At 54.4% G+C, this 16541-nt stretch overlaps 1 protein-coding gene across 2 annotated transcripts in view; it reads right to left on the minus strand.

Annotated features, from left to right (window-relative positions):
• Window positions 1–490: 490 nt before the first annotated feature.
• Window positions 491–16541, minus strand: part of CHRDL2 (chordin like 2) — a 32039-nt gene continuing 15988 nt past the window's right edge. The window contains exons 4-12 of one of the 2 annotated variants that reach the window (XM_004279791.3): window positions 14644–14786; window positions 12300–12393; window positions 10547–10602; window positions 8540–8708; window positions 7404–7598; window positions 5878–6051; window positions 4982–5036; window positions 1398–1490; window positions 491–653 (exon numbers count right to left, since the gene is read on the minus strand). In XM_004279791.3, the coding sequence (XP_004279839.1) occupies window positions 563–653; window positions 1398–1490; window positions 4982–5036; window positions 5878–6051; window positions 7404–7598; window positions 8540–8708; window positions 10547–10602; window positions 12300–12393; window positions 14644–14786 (1070 nt within the window). In that variant the 3' untranslated portion in view covers window positions 491–562. The remainder of the gene's footprint in view (window positions 654–1397; window positions 1491–4981; window positions 5037–5877; window positions 6052–7403; window positions 7599–8539; window positions 8709–10546; window positions 10603–12299; window positions 12394–14643; window positions 14787–16541) is intronic. The other variant, XM_004279792.3, reaches the window with a different exon arrangement.

A 16541-nucleotide genomic window follows, 5' to 3' on the forward strand; every position in this document is an offset into this window, starting at 1 on the left:
GGTCACGGTGGAACAGGGACGAGTGCTAGCTTGGAGCAAGAGACCGGGCATCCAATTCCAAATCTGCTACCACCCTGCTCTGTGGCTTCAGGCAAATGACTGCTCCTCCCTAAACTCAGCGACCTCATTGTAAAGTGTAGCTGACAACTGTAAGGATCTCTGGAATATCTGCTGGGAAAGCACTTTGAGGCTCCGTGCACCCCGCTCCTCTGGCTAACTCCAGTCAGTCCCCTTTCCTAGGCTCACTGCCAAAGAGCTATGGGAGGGGGATGGCCCACAAAAGCAGGAGGCGCTGTAGTTGGGGGCTGGGCACAGAAGCAGCACAGAGCAGGGGAGAGGCCACGATGGCAGACGAGGGTCTGGGTCAGAAGGCTGGGGGAACTAGCCCCGACTCTCATAACAGCTCACCGTGAGGACGCGGGCCAGTCTCTGCCTGTCTGCAGTCACTGTGAGAACACGTGGAGACTGGATATGGACTCAGCAGGCAGGGTTGAGGGGTGATGCAACTTCTTATTTATTAATATATAACAACAAAAATAATAGAGCTCACATCTGCAGCTGTTCAGGTCTGTGTTACAAGGTCTTGGTCACTTTGTCTGGACTGGCCGTGACCTTCAGCTCCGGGGTCTGGGCTAGGAAGACGTTCCAGTGACCTGCATGGAGAAAAGAGGAAGAGTCGCGTGTGTGTGTAGGGGTGTGTGCTGTATGTGTGTGTGCAGGGGTGTGTGTGTGTGTTGTGTGCGTGTGGTGTGTGCGTTTGCATGCATGTGCACAACAGAGATGGGGTGACTGGGGTGGGGCAAACTTAGGACAACGAGGATTGAGTAGCCTGGGTTTGGAGCCCACAGGGAGGAGGGAGGTGGGGACCCCATCACACCCCAAATCCCAGAGGGTTCTGACACATGACTCCGCCTCAAACAACCAACATGTGTGGGCCGGGCTGGTATCCTGACTCTTGTTGGTGACCCTCCCGTCTGTGACTTCCTCTCCCCCACCTGAAGACCCACCTGGGTCCCTCTTCCTCGGGGGAGTGTAGAGCAACTTAAGGGCATCAGAAGGAACGTGGTTAGAAGGTTTCAGTGGGAAAAGTTCCAGTGGAGAGAAACGAAGCAGCACCAGGACTTAGGGGCTCAGAGCCCCACCTCTGACAGCCCCGTCTCCCTCACCCCCAAGACCAAATCCAGCTGGCTCTGCTTTACCTTCCCGCTCCCAAGCTCCCGGGCGTCTGAGTTAGGAAATCTCTGGCCCAGACGCCCACTGGATTCCTGTGCCGGGAACTGACGTCTGTGGCTGACAGCCGCCCTCCTCCCGGCACCAGCAGCCTGGAACTCTCCAGGAGGCCCCAGCTTCTAGCCCGGCTCTCTTCCCAGGCCCCAGTCCTCAGCCCAGGGTCCCACCTTTGTGGGTGCCAGTGAGCAACCGGAAGTTCTGTGCCTCTTTCTGGAAGTCTTGCTTCCTGACTTTCTTGATCTGAATCAAGTGGAAGATTCCTGAGGGCAGAGACAAGGGCATGAGCAGGAAAGGCAGGGTGTGTGGTCAGTGAAACAGGGTGACTTAGACCTGGGACAGACCCCGTCACCTCCCTCCCCTCCCCTTTTCTGACCAGCCACCAAATCCTGTGGACTAAATTCCCTAAATATTTTGAATCTGTTCTCCTAACCCCACTGTCACCCTTCCCATTCAGGCCCCATCATGCCTTGCCTGGGTCACTGCACTAGACTTCTGACCCCTTTAACCCCGCCTCTAACCTATGATCCTGGCTGTGGTCATTGGAAAATATGCATGTTACCCCGTCATTCCCCTTCCGTGACCCTGCTCCTGTCACTGTCACCTTCCTGCTCTCACACCACTCACCTGTCCACAATGCAGAGAGGGGGAATGCAGGAGGGAGGGAGGAAAGAAGGAAGAAAAGCTGCCAGGCCTGTAGGGCCTGGTCAAGCTTTTATCTGGACACAGAACGTATGATAAAAATCAATAGGTGATTTGCTTCAGACACCCAAGCACTACAGGTGTCAGGGTTGTAGTCTCCCTTTCGGCTCAAGGCTCAGTTTACCCCATCCCTCTGAGTGGCCCTGCCTGTGCTACAGTCCTAATCAGCTACTTGAGGTCCCTGAGGGGGCCAAGCCTTTACATATGCTGCCCCCTCTGCTGAAACACCTGCTCCTATTGCCACAGGTGAACTCCTACTCATCCTCCCAGCCTCACCTGGGAAGTCTTCCTCTCTTCTCCCTCTTCCCCCAAATAGTTATAATTTCCTCCTTGGGTTACCCACAGCTCTTGGCTTCTGTTTGTGATTGTTCCTATTTCTAATGTGCTATCATTGTGTCTGCTCTTGCCTCCCTTACCAGACTGGGAACTTGGGGAGGGTGTTCCTCTTGGGTTCCCTGCACCCGGCCCACATTAGGCATGCTGAATGAATGAATCCATGGGTGGATGGATGGATGGATAAGCAAATATATGTGTACCCTGTGTAGGCCAGGCCCTGAGGGGGAATGAGGTACTAGCTGTGTCTCCTGATGTTTGCATCCCCTGGGGAGCACAGGCACCACACATGGGGCTGAGGCCCTGAGCACATGGGCTCTGATGTCGTGCCGGCTGTTACCACCGGGGTCTGTGGCCAGAAAGAACAGATGTGACAGCAAGACCTCTGGTAGGCCAGCACCGCCCTCAAGAAAACCAGGAACCGGCCTTACTTATGGGAATCCAAGTGGGATCCCACCGAGGGGAAGAGACAGCACGGATCCTGGGACTGAGGTCCAGGAAGCTGGGAATGCCCAGCACTGTCTTCAGGCCCCCCGGTCCAGAGGCCAAGGACCAGAATACGGGAGAGACTTGCTCCAGAGGCCCAGGTCACATCACAAGCATAAGATGGGGACAGGTCCTGGTGCTCCAGTCCTGCCGCTGCACAAACCCCCAAACACAAATTGGAGAGGTAACGGGGCTGAGGGCAGGTCCCCACGCTGTTGCCTATAAGGCATGAGTGAAAGGTCCGAGATCTTGGGCCTGGAATCAAGAGCTTGCCTGAGGGTCATGGTTGTGCCTCTTGCTCTTTGAAGGGCGTGCCAGGCCTGAGAGTGGCTGGGCTCTGTGTGTCCTGGGCAGAGGTGGCAGTGGTGGGTGAGTTCCAAGAGATAGGACAGGCTTCGCTTAGTGTGAAGAACCCTCTCTGGGTAGAGCCATGTCCAGAATGGCAAGTGAACCACCTGTCTGGAGGTGGGGAGGGGTTGTGTGCAGTCAGGGGCTAGAGACCATCAGGGAGGCTGCAGGGAGACTTCCTTCCTGGGGTGGGGGGAGGAATGGAGACCCCTGAGGTCCCTTCTACTCTGAAATTCTAGACTCTAAAAAGCCCTTTAACCCTACGCCAGCTCTCTGCTCAGACTCTGAGCCTGGGGCTGGTCCCACTGTGGTGTGGCCTCAGCCCAGCTTTCAGCATCCACCTGCTCACTTTGTGTCCAGGCCAATTGCCCTCTTCCTCTCCTGGCCCCCAAGGCCTGCTGTTTCCACTTGTCTGGGTGAGGAGACAGGAAAGGTTTCCCACTGACGATCAGACCTTGGCAGAGTTTGTTCTGACTTTCACAGTCTGGGACAGGGAGGTAACAGACAGGGAGGCTGATGGGGCATTTCAGGCACCCAGAGGCTCAGGAGATAGGGGGGCGGGGGTGGGGGAAGGTTTGTTAGTGACAGGATGGCAGGGCCTGGCATTGTAAAGTTGAAGAGTTCTCCCCACCTTGTTCCTTTTTGTTGGGCCGCCTGGTAATGAGATTTTGCCTTGAGCTATCATGCCTCCTTCTCTGCCATCCTGGGCCTTCCTTAGGCCCTTCCCTAAAAGCATAAGGTCACCTTTGTGGAGGCGGCACTGGGGACAGTAAGACCTGGGTTTGAATCTTTGCTTTACTGTTTAAACTGTGTGGTTTTGAGCAAATCATTTTACCTCTCAGACTCAGTTTTCTTATCTGCAAAATGGGGCATTAATACATACCCTTCAGCTTTCTTATATGTGGGTGAATTGAAGCACATTATATATAGTACCTGCTAAATGCCAATCACAGAGCACCAGGCATGTAAATGTGGGCTCTGGCACCAGAGTTTGAGGCTGTCACTGTCAGCCTGCCTGTAGTGTGCCCCTCTTGCCTTTCTAAATCCTGTCCAGCTCAGGCCCATCCTCCACAAAGCCTTCCCTGACCAGCTTAGCTCCCAGGGAGCTCCTCCTGCACCCAGGGCACAGAGCCATGGGGTCCTGAGGACAGAGCCTGGGCCTGTTACTCTCTGTGGTCACAGAGGGGTGGGAGGAGGCCCATCGTAAACATGCAGCCCCACCTGTCCAGGGAAAGATGGAATCTCAAGGTTCAAAACAATCACGAAGGTTATTGAACTTAACTCCTCAGCCAGTGGCCAAGTCCCCACCCAGCCCTTGCCTGCACACTTGCGTGAATGGAACTTGCTTCCTCCCTTCCACTGCAGGAAGGCTTTACGCTTGAGAAGGTGCTTCCTCTCATAAACTGAAACCTGCCTCTCTGCCATTCTAACCAACTGATGAGGCGGGATAAGAAGGAGGCTGACATTTTTAGCACTTACTATAGGTCAGGGGTGGTACCTATATTCTTTCATGTAATCCTCCAAAACCCCTTCTCCCCCATTAACAGAAGAGAAATCTGAGGCCCAGAGAGGTCAAGTGATTGCCCAAGGCCACACAGCTAAGAAATGGCAGAGCCGGGATTCAAACCCAGGTCTGTGTGATTCCAAAGCCCCTGCTTGTTGTTCTGACCCTTGTGGTCACTGAGAACACAACTGCTCCCTTTGCCTGGGGCAGTCCTTCAGAGCCATGAAGCCAGCGGTCCTGTCCCCTGAGTCTTCTCTTCTCCAGGCTGAACAGCTCCGCTTTCTTCGTCCATTCCTCCTACGACAGGGGGCAGAGTAGAGCAGGGAAAGAGCCGCATCTGACGTCACAAGACCTGGGCTCTAGCTCCCGTCCTCCACTTACTGGCTGTGTGGCCTTGGGCCAGGTACTTCACCTCTCTGAGCCTCAGTTTCCTCATCTGTAAAATGGGGATAATAATACCTAACTCTCAGGATCGTTGAGGATCAAATGAGATAATGAACGTGAAAGCACTTTGTAAACTCCAAAGTGCTTCACACATTGGTTGTTATTATCATTGTCATCATTCTTATTATCATCCCCTCTTTCACCCCCCACATCTCCCCCACCTCCCCACTGCCAGCCAAACACATCAATAAATTGACCTTACAGCTAATTTCCACTTAAAGGTTTTAATTTGTTTTACTCTATCCAGGGGATTTATGTTTTACAAGAAGAGCCCCAAAACTGAACTCTCGGCAATTCCCTATAAATGAAAACTCTTGACCTTCAGCTGGTGATAGGAGCAGCCTGCTGAACAGGGTGAGTTTCTACAGAACGAGAAACATATTCTGATGTCGACTTACCTTGGAGGGATAGAATCCACCTTATAGAAAGGGCTGAATGAGACTAGCCTTGAGGATTTGAGGATGCTGTGAGGGCCCTCCTGCCTGAAAAGATCTCTCCTCCCAGTCTGCTGAAATTCTACCAATAGACAGCTCTTTGTTTTATCAGGGTAGGCATTACTCTGTCCTGGCTCCTCACAAAGTGTAAAAACCCCTTTCCCCCAGGAGAGGGAGCACTTCAAGGGCCTGGCATTTCAGAGTGGGTGAGCTTATCAGAATCGTCAGATAGAATCAGTCTCCCTCTATCTCGGAATCTGGGACTCAAAGCTGGAAGGTGGCCCAAGGCAGGTCTTCCTGGGCCAGAGGCACTTGATCAACAAAACTCCCTTACCACCCTTGGCGGGTCTGCAGCAAAGGAAGGGGGACAGGCCAGAGTGGGAGTGGGCCCCTGCTCACCTTCTACCAGCTTCCAGAGGTAGATCTCCACCTGTTCAGAAGCCTCACGCTCGAGGGCCAGGCGACGCAGGTTGTCCGGGCTTGGGGATACTGATGTGTGGACAAGGACCCGGCCCGGCGCCTTCGGACACTTGGTGGCACTGATCTCACTGTGGCCAGGGTCTGCCTTGTCCTCTGGGAGAGACAAGGAGCTCATGAACACTCTGTCTCCCCACCCCTGGTAGCCCAGGAAGAGGGGCCACTGGTCTGACATCTCCCTCAGGGTCAATAGGGCCCTTGGGAAAGTTCTGGTGCCCCTGGGAAGAGAAGGAGGTCTCTGGGGAAGAGAGAAGGGGCCTCTCCCCCATTCACCTCCCATTGATTAGCATGTCAGGAAACTTCTCACCCTTCAGGGCCCAGCTCACCTTCCACCTCTTCCAGGCAGCCCACCTGGAACAGCTCAGCGCACCATTTCCTCCCACCCATAGCTTGTAAAACCCTTCTTGCTTATGCCTCTCCCTCAGGCCCTTAATCCCACACTGCCTTGCATTGCCTTGTAATTGTTTCACTTGGGTATGTTTTCTCTCTAAAAAAAACCCACAGGGTGAAGGGCAGGAATCATGTTCTCCAAGTCTTTTGAGTGACTCATACCACCCAGCACAGGCTCACACTGAACACACGTAGAATGAAAGGTTTGGGAGGGATTGAGGTGACGATGGCAGTAATGATGATGAGTGTGATACAGGACAGGTTCTAGGAGGAGTTCCAGTTCCAGCTCTACTGCTCTTTTGCTGTGTGACTTAGGAAGTTCCCTTCCCTTCTCTGGGTCTCAGTTTTCCCATATGTTGATGAGGATTGAAGGAAGACAGCAGTGGTGAAGAGCATGGTCTTTGTGGGAATTCCCTGGCGGTCTAGTGGTTAGGATTCCACGCTTTCACTGCTGTGGGCCTGGGATCCGATCCCTGGTCAGGGAACTAAGATCCTGCGAGCCGCGCTGCGCAGCCAAAATAAATAAATAAGTAAATAAAAAGAGGGCATTGTCTTTGGAATAAGACCGACAGGGTTCCTATCCCAGCTCTGTCACTTACAGCTTTGGGACCTGGGACAAGGTATGTATCTTCTCATTCTGTAAAATGGAGATAAAGATGCCTGCCTTGTCCGTTTTGGTGAGGATTACATGAATTCAGCCAAAATACCTACCCGGCACATGATAAGTGCTCAATAAATGTTGGCCATTCCTCTTAAAAGTCCTAATAGCCTAAGATTTTATGACTTCACAGAATCCAGGACATTATTTGATTCTATGTATGTCTGAAAGTCTCTGAATCTGTAACAGTAGATGGTTCCATAAGTCTAATATTTTATGAGTTGGGCATTTTTCACTGCTGTGCTTCTAACATTCTGTGCATGTGATAACCCCTACATCCCCTGGCTCTGAGGCCATGCCCCATTCATGTCAGAGATGTTCCAAGTGTCTGTGCTCTGGGGAGAGAGACCCATGGCTCACTCTGGCCAGTGCCCTCCCTGCCCCCAGGCCCTCTTTGTACCTGGACAAATCTTGCAGCACTTCCCAGCCACTTTCTTGGGCTGACGGCAGGGGTACTCAGTGGGGCAGGTCACCCGCTGGCAGTCCTGGCGGCCGTCCTGACAGGTGCACAGGATGCAGGGCAGGGGTCCAAAGGAGCGGAAGGCTGGGTGCCACACCTCCCCATGGGAGTACGTCTTCCCGCCATGCACACAGGCTGGGAGGGCAGGAAGGGAGGAGGGTCAGTGCCTCGGACTCGGGTCAGAGTCCAATAATGGCTGGGAGTAGGTCCTTGGGGCGCCCCTGCTCCGCCAGTCTGGCCCAGCCACACTGCCTGCAAAGTGGAGGCCAGGGAGTAAACCAGTCCTCTGTCCCTGACATCCCCCATCTCAGCACTCAGGGCCGAGATGGGCCAGTAAGTTCTTGCCGAAGATGGAGAGTCCTCCCCTGCACTTCACAGGCACCTCCAGTGGGGCATGGGGAGGGATGGCCTGACAGTAGGAGACCTGTGATCAAGTGCTGTCACTACCTGGCCATGTGAGCTCTGTCAGGTCCCTTCTCCTGTCTCAACCTCAGTGTCCCATCTGTACAGCGAGGGGCTGGACGGATGCCTCTGCAACCCCTCCCGCTCCACCAATCAGGGTGCCCTGCAGTGAGGCCTCTTTCCTCCCCCTCTGCTGCCACAATTGTCCCCTTAGCCTCCTTCCCTGATCCATCCCAACCATCCTCCTGCAGCCCAGCTCTGTGTCCTCCTTCCTTCATCAAAAACTTTCCCTCACCACTTCCTTATCTTATAATAATTAATGTAAATGTCTGTCTGCCCTACTAGTCTAGGAGCGCCTGGAGGACAGGGACCATTTTCATCTGTCTGTTCTGTGTCCCTCAATTCCCAGCAAAGACGTGGCAGATGCTAAAAAAAATATTGTTGTATGGCCCGTAGTCCTGGTTCCGGGACTGGTTCTGTCTCTAACTCAATACTCTGAACCTCAGTGTCCTCATCTGTCAAATGGGGGTTTAGACCCGACGTTCTAGGGGTCTACAAGCTCATGGCCAAGTTGAGATTGGGGAACCACTCAGTGGAGGTGCAGGGATGGGAAGTGGGAGCGGTCAGGGCCCCCCTTTCCCACCTCAGGGGTCGGCAGAGGCTCCAGTTCCCACCTTTCTTATGTTTCTCCTTCAAAACAATCTTGACTGTCGTGCTGCCTGCCTCCTTCGGTCGGAAGTGGCGAGGGAGGAAGCCCAGGGGGGCGCTGGGGCCAGTGGGGCTTGGGGTGCTCAGGTCTCTCTTTCTCCCACCGTCCCCTGAACACGGATCCTGGGAATGTCTCTGCAAAGGGCAGGAAGGATGCAGATCACCGACAGGCCACTGCCAGTGCAGAAGCAGCCAGACAGAGGCTGCGGGGAGAGGCCTGAGGATGGCTCTAGTGACTGAGCCTGATGGCCCAGGGAAGACAGGGCATAGGCTCTGGGTAGAAAGAAGATCTGGATGGGGTCGAAGATGTTCCCAGGCCTTTGAAAACTCTCAGAGGATAGTGGTTTGGAAATCTAGCCTCCACTGAGCCCTTCTCAGGCTGGCAGAGCCAGAGCCTTGGGGCTGAGATGGGCAAGGGTACTGTGGTCTTGATCTGGGAGACATAAGTGATCAGGGACCTGGAGAACTTAATATGTAAGAAATGGAAGGTGAGAATGTAGTGAGGATGAGAGTCAGGAAATTCTTCTTTGTCCAAGAAGATTTAGGTGATGGGACAGGGGATGGGCCTCTGAAGATCCCACCAGGCCCCGGAATCCCACAGGCAGGAGGGCTGAGAGCAGGCCCTGTCCGGAGATGATGGGTCTTGGGAGCCTCCTTTCCTGAGTCCCTGGAATCCAACATCCCGAGACCCCACCCCTCCAGATCAGGTCTTGGGAGGGCTGGCAGTGAGAACAAAGGGTGTGTGTGTGAAGGCAGCCTAACAGGGCAGGGGCTCCCCAGTCCAGAGATTGGGGGTTGGGAGCTCCAGGCCGTGGGAGAGGAGCAAGTGGGCTGGGGGCAAAGGGCAGAGCTTACCACCCCGTCACTGACACTGAGTCACTCACATGCCTTCTTCTGCAGCCCCTTTCTGACTGTACAATCTCTGAGTCTGTCCTCTGATGGCTGGACTGAGCCCACAAGAGCTCCTAGAGTGGAAACTGTGTCCCAGGCCCCAGCACAGGCCGAGGCACACAGGAGGCACCCAGGAAATGCTTGTCAAGTAGAATAGAGGCAGAAAGGAATTGAAGAGCCCAGCCCCCTAATTGGTGACTTGCCCACGGCATCCAGCAAGTCAGTAAGTAGCTGCTCGGGGCCTGGAACTAAGTCTGGTGGGTTTCACTTAGCTGCCTCCTGGGGAGAGGATGGGGAGGAAGGGGGATGACATGGTCAGGTCCCGTGGCCCAGCACCCACTAGACAAAGCCCAGCCTGGGAAGTGGGGGTGAGCTGGCAGGGGAGAAGGGAGAGCGCATTCGTTCAGACCCCCGGGGAGTCTCTGGGAAGGGGAACCCCCCCCCCCTTCGAGTCCCCCAGGGTCCAGGTGACCCAGGATGAAAGAGCAGGTGGAGCTCTTCACATCATAGACATAGCACAGGTGCAGACAGGGACGTGAGTCAGTGTGCGGGCCCATTCTCCCACCTCTTTCCTCTCTGACCAGAGAGCGCTGGGCAGGTTAGCTCATCTTAACTCTAGACCAAGATCGAGAGGGGTCAAGATGGAGCCAGCAACAGTGAGGTAGCCCCAGATGAAGAACTGGTACCTCAGGAGCTAGATGGGGAAGGCTGGCCCAAGTCAGAGGCCATTCCCCTGGGGGACATGCTGCCCAGAGGCGGCCTGAATAAGGACAGACACAGGCTCTGGGTGGAACAGCGTCAGAATTTTCCAGGAAGGAAATTGGGAAGCTTGGGGCCTGCTCCTGCCCTGTGTGGTGTTTTATCCCAGACCCTCCTGACTCACCAGCCCACGGTGGGAGCCAGGATGGAAGTCTAAGGAGAGGGCCTGGAACCTGGTGGCAGCTAACGGAGCTGACCCAGGGGACAAATGAGAAACGAGGGCAACAACTGGTATTGCCTGCTCCAGAGCAAGGAGACCTAGGCCCTGGATACCAGCGCCCTCCCCTCCTCTCCCCACCCTGTCCCTAAAGCTGTGTACTCACCACCCCACGGTGTGACTGCGTGGCATCCTCTTCAGCTGACTTCTCACTTGACCCATCTGAAAACCCAAAGGGAGTTGGGTCAGCCTCTGCTTCCTCAGCCTTGGGGCCAGAGCCCTGCAGGCCACCACCTCTAGGCTCTGCCCCTCCAAGGCCTGTTGCCACTTCTGCAGCCCCCCACACCAGTAGGTCCCTTTGCCCCAGTGGGGCCTTATTCCTACTTCTCATTACAGCGTCACCTCACCCTTAGGTTGATGAAGTCCCTACAACTGGGCCACTGCCTCAGTTTCCCCACACTGGCCTCTTGGTCACTTAAGACTGAACCACCTGGCTGGGCCAGAGCATCTTGTTCAGTGTCGTCACAGATGGCCCGAGGGCTCTGAATCCCAGCCTGCTTAGCTGCAGTCCCCCGGGCAGCCTCTCTGTCCAGCCACGCATGAAGTCACCAGACTTGGTCTACACCATACCCTCCCGTGGTTGCCCTCTAGCCCCTCTGCCCCTCCAGCTGGAAAAGCCTAGGACTCCTCCATCCCCTACATCCTGGGGCACCAGCACACAAAACCCTCTGGAGTCCTGCCGCTTCCTAGATCCCTGAGTGGGATTCTCTCCCCTTCACCCCTGCCTCACATACAGAGTGTCTACCACTGAGCATTCTGGGTTCAAAGATCCAGAACGTTGGAATCAGCCTGTACATTAGAAATCACCAAGGCCAATTTCTCAGTGCACACACAGCACAGCTGAGGCCCAGAGAGGGGAAGGAATCTGCAGGAATTAGCTGGAAGAACCAGGACTAAACTGGGATCACCTGGCTCCTGGCCCGGTGCCCTTCCACAGTGCCAACATCTGGGGAAACGTTCTATAGTGCAGCACTCCCCTCCTCAAGTCCTGCCCACAGGGGACAGTCCGGCCATCTGTGCACTTCATTCTGCCCAAGCTGCTTGCCCCGCACTCGTCAGTGTGTTGCCTCTCTCTGTGCTATACAGAGATGCTACCTGGATTCTGCTTGACACAGGTGCCCTGAGCTCCAGTGAGCCCAGGCCTGTGCCCGGCTCTGCCATGAGGAAGACAGGAAGAGACACGGTCACTGCCTGTACAGACCCCTCTCTTGTGCCTCTTCTGATCCTCTTGGCCTCATTTGATTGCAGGGATTTTGTCCCCTCACTGCAGGCACTGCAGCAATACCCCCTTCACATGGGCTCCAGCCAACTTCCCTCAGACTCACCCAGCGGGTGCCCTCGTGCCACACCTCCTCCATGTCTCTGCCCCCACTTCTTACCCTGCCCCACTCCCACCTCCTGCTCCCAGGACAGCCTAGCACAACCGGGGAGTGTGAGGGAATCACCCCGCCTTGGGGTGAATCTTTGACCAGTGAGAGTTGGTGGCTGGTGGGCAAGTTCCACCTCCTCCTCTATCACCTCCAGACTTTTCTGAGGAGGAGGAGGTCACTTAGAGCAATAGGTCACACTTGATATCAAGCAAAGGCCAGCTCCCCAACACATTCCTGTGTTGTTTTTCCCTCCCTCCCTGCTTCACTTTCCCTTCCCCTCCTTCCTGCTCCCTGAGATTGCAATAAAAAATAATGCACATCAGCCTCTGACACAGGCTTAGCTTTCTAGAGGCTGCAGCTAAGCCACCGCCCTGAGGAAAGAATGGTTTGCTACATGCTTGGTGTTCCCTGAGGTTCCCCCCTAACAGTCCATGGCTAGGTCCCTGCGGTGGGATGGGCGGGCACTGCCAGATCTAGGGACAGACTCACCTTTGCAGGCCTGGCAGCAGGAGGCAGGCAGCAGGAGGGGTGCAGGGCAGCCCGGTTCTGGGCAGGTCATGAGGCCGCAGTAGATCTGGCCCTCCTGACAGGCAGAGCAAACAGGAGCTGGGAGATGAGCTCTGTTGAGCACCAGCCTTGGGGCTGGGAGAGCCCCTGCCCGGTGGGGGGCAAATGGCCTTGGGGTCCCCTCTGAGGTGGGGAGGGAGGGAGCAGTAGAGTGTCCTGGGCACGGCCCAGCCATCTCAGAGGCGGGGTCCCTGTACCCCTCCCACTCTTACCCAGGCCCTGAGGTAACAGTTACCCTTCAGCTTCTAAAGTGTTTTTGTACCCAGTCTCTCCCTAGGCTTTCACAGCAACCCAATGAGGTGAGATTCTCCCATCCTACAGATGGGGAGGGACTGTGGAGGGGCCTGGACCTTCTGACGTCAGAGACACAGCTGGGCAGAATGGACTAGAACCCAGTCTTCAGGCTTTTCCTACTGCTATCAGTGTCCTTCTCCCCTGGCCTAGAACAGGGAGCCCAGCATAGAGGAGGGGATGAGTGCATGACTACTTGGGCTCATCTTGCTCTTACTGAAACTCGAGGTTTCCCAAACTTCAGGATGCAGCCTGCAAAGGCAAGACTGCAGGAGAAAGGGCCTTCTGGGAGTCAGAGGCCAGATGACCTTAGGTGAGTCACTTCTCTTCTCTGGGCCTCAGTTTCCTCTTCTGTGAAATGGGGGCACTCCCATCTGGGTTGTGAAATCAAATGAGGGAATGGTTATGAAAACCCTTGTTAAACTGCGAGGCACAATGTGTACCTGGGAGGAAGTGATATTACCTTGAGTCCTTTCCCTATTCCTTTTCCAGTGAGTCTCAGAAGTAAGGATTCTGATCCTTCAAACCACTCCCATATAAACAGGGATCAGAAGAAAGAAGGGGAGACCCAAGTATCCAGGGAGAGGAGACAAGGGGTCACAAGAATGCTTCTTACCACCCCACCACCATCAGTTCTGTCTCTTCCCACAGCCCCTGCTAATCTAGGTGGTCATCCCTTCACAGGAAGCCACACAGTGCAGGTAAAGGAATGTGGGTTTGGAATTATATGGCCCTGGGTCTGAATTCTGAGTCTGCCACTTAACTAGCTGTGTGACCTCAGGCAAATCGCTTAACTGCTCTGAGCCTCAGTTTTCTTATCTAAAAACTATGAATAGTGATATCCCCCTCATAGGGCCACTGGGATGCTGTATATAAACATAAGGCATTTCCTAGTAGGTACAGTGTACTAGTCCACTGCAAGAGGCCCAGGCCCTGCAAAAATAACCATTCTCTCAGTTGATTTCTAAGTGGTCACTCTTGTTATTATTAAGTTGTTTGCTCTGCAGCACAGATAACTTAAAATTCAGATTCTTGGAGGGGTGAGATCCTCTCACTGAAAAGATGGGAGGCAGGCCTGAGAGAGGTGACTCTCTCAAGGTCACACAGGGAACCATGGCAGAGCTGGAGCTGAAACATGGGTCTCGGTCTCTTATCCTCTCATCACCACTGAATCAGATTATTATCTTAAATGGAGAGGACCTTGGAGATCACCTGGTCAGACTCCCTTACACACTCAGAGGAACTGAGGCCCAGAGAAGTTCGATGGTCAGGTAGTAGGGAAATCAGGAGGGCAGGAGTTTCTCCCACCAAAGCACAGATGCGCTAAGCCCAAGGATGAGGGTGACATGCCAAAGGCCACCTGCAAACATGCAGCAGGGCCAGGCCCAGAACCCACCCTGAGGAGGAGGGGAAGACTTTCCAGCTCAGGCCCTGCTTGGCTTCGGTTTCTGTCCCCTGATAACACTGCTGGTTCAGCCCTGCCTGTCCCTAGGCCCAACTCCGACCACAGCAGGGGAGTTTAAGCAGCTTCAGATTAAACTGCATTTACTGCAAGCAGTCTGGCTCTGTCTCTGTGCCCCAGGATTGATAACTGATCATTTACTCATTCACTCATTCACTCACTCATTCATTCAACAATCATTATAGACATCTGTGTGCCAGGCCCTGAGCTGGGCGTAGTGGGGGATATAGAAATGAGTTGAACATATCCCCTCCCCTCAAGGAGTGCAGAGTCTACTGGGGGACACAGTAATGGCAAATGTCAGTGCAAGGTGACCAGGCAGCTTAGGAGGGTGCGGAAGCCCAGAGAAAGGCAGGACATTCCAAGTCCCAGATGTTCCCTTCTCCCTGAGCCCATTCACTTTCACTGTCCTTTGACCAGGAGGAACAATTCCCCTTACCCCCCCGGTCCACACCACTGTGCTCTGCAGGCCCAGACCACTGGCCTGTGCTAAAGGGAAGTAGCAGGTCTTACGGTACAGCTGCAGAGGACACACTGGTTGGGCAGGCGGGAAGGGAGCAGCTCGTGGGCACTGAAGATCTCTCCATGTTGGTACGTGGTCCCGTTGTGCTGGCAGGACCTTGGCGGGGCCCGGAGCCCAGAGGGGGTGTGAGGTTCTGCAGGTGGGAAGGGGAAGGAGGAAGGAGAAAACGGTTGAAAAGCTTCGCCAGAACTAACTTGGGCACTTTTCTGAAATTTTTGTATCCTATCCCTTGCTATCATTTAAACCAAGCTCTGGCCTCAGCCTTCCCAGCCAGACCTCCTATCAGTGAACGAAGAGGTCCCCGGGACACCTATGTCTGACTATGTCACTCCCTCCCATAGCCTTTGAGCCCCTCAGTTTCAGAGCTGGCGCTGATCAGAGCAAGAAGGCAAGGCCAGAGGCTTCAGGTACACTGAGCCCCACTCGGTGGGGACCTGTGTGAGTTCATTCAACATTCGATAAGCATCCGTGGAGCACCTCCTAGTGCCAGGCACTGTTCTAGGCGCTGGGGATACAGCAGTGAACGAGACAAGGTCCCATATGGAGTTTCATCCTAGTGGAGTCAGCTGGTATGATATGGACTGTGCTTGTGTAAGCTTGGCGTCAGCTCCTGCCATTCCCTGGCCACCAGAGCCCCCTCCCCGTCACCTGCCAATTAGCCAGTCCTCACCCTGCTGGGTAGAGGGGTAAGCCTCCTGTCCAGGGGGAACCTGCTCATTCTTTTTTTTTTTTAATTTTATTTTTTAACATCTTTATTGGAGTATAATTGCTTTACAGTGGTGTGTTAGCTTCTGCTTTATAACAAAGTGAATCAGCTCTACCTATACATATATCCCCACATCTCCTCCCTCTTGCGTCTCCCTGCCACCCTCCCTATCCCACCCCTCTAGGTGGTCACAACCTGCTCATTCTTTCAAGACATACTTACTAAGCACTTTCTCTGCACCAGGCGCCATGCTACACAATGGGAATGGAGCGCGAATAAGACCCGGCCCCTCCCATCAGGAAACTGACAGGCTCACTGGGTAGAGACAGGTCCCAAGCAGTGACACTGGTGTGGTATGGGCTAGGGCGATGCAAGCACAGAAGTTGTGGCAGCACAGAGGAGGCGCCCCTAACTCAGGTGGTCAGGGAAGGCTTCCTGAAGGGGCTGATGGCTGAGCTGAGTCTTAGGAGCTGAAGAACACGCAGACCAGGCAGGGAAAGGGGCAAGGCTGGGTAAGAGAGGGGGAGGGAGGAGCCTGTGATGAAGAAGGGGTCTGGGCCAAGGCACAGTCCGCAAGGCGTGGTCGGGAGTCCCGGGGTCAGCCTCAGCTGGGGAGGAGGCGTGATGCCCCCTCACTAGGCGGGATGAAGCACAAAGCCTCTGCTCCCCTAGGGAATCCAGAATCAGGAAACTATGACCCAAGCTGGAGTCATGGTCAGATCCCTACTGGGGTCCCACTTGGAAAAGGAGGCCCTCTACCTACATCCTCCATACAGGTCCCCAGCTCCCCAGGAGAGCCATGATTCCAGAGTCTGGAGCCTCCCTCCCTTCACCATCTTCTTTTTCTTTTTCTCACCCAACTGAACTTTTTTCTTTTAACATCTTTACTGAAATATAATTGCTTTACAGTGCTGTGTTAGGTCCTGCTGTACAACGAAGTGAATCAGCTGTACGCATCACCTTAACGCTACGAAGCGTGGATGCGCCTCTCAACGTGGCCCTGCCTTCTGAGTTGGCCTCCCCACTGGCTGCCCCTCATTTGCCACTTGGTTCTGCCAGTTTCTTCTCAGACCACCTCTCCTCTCCTCTCTCTTACCTCTGCTTCCTAGAATCCGAGTCTCAGAGGCTCCCAGCAGATTCTTAAAATCATGGACATTTAGCATCATGGCACACAGCAGCCCT

This window comes from Orcinus orca, chromosome 8, assembly GCF_937001465.1.
Source record: "Orcinus orca chromosome 8, mOrcOrc1.1, whole genome shotgun sequence".
In the NCBI taxonomy this organism is placed as follows: domain Eukaryota; kingdom Metazoa; phylum Chordata; class Mammalia; order Artiodactyla; family Delphinidae; genus Orcinus; species Orcinus orca.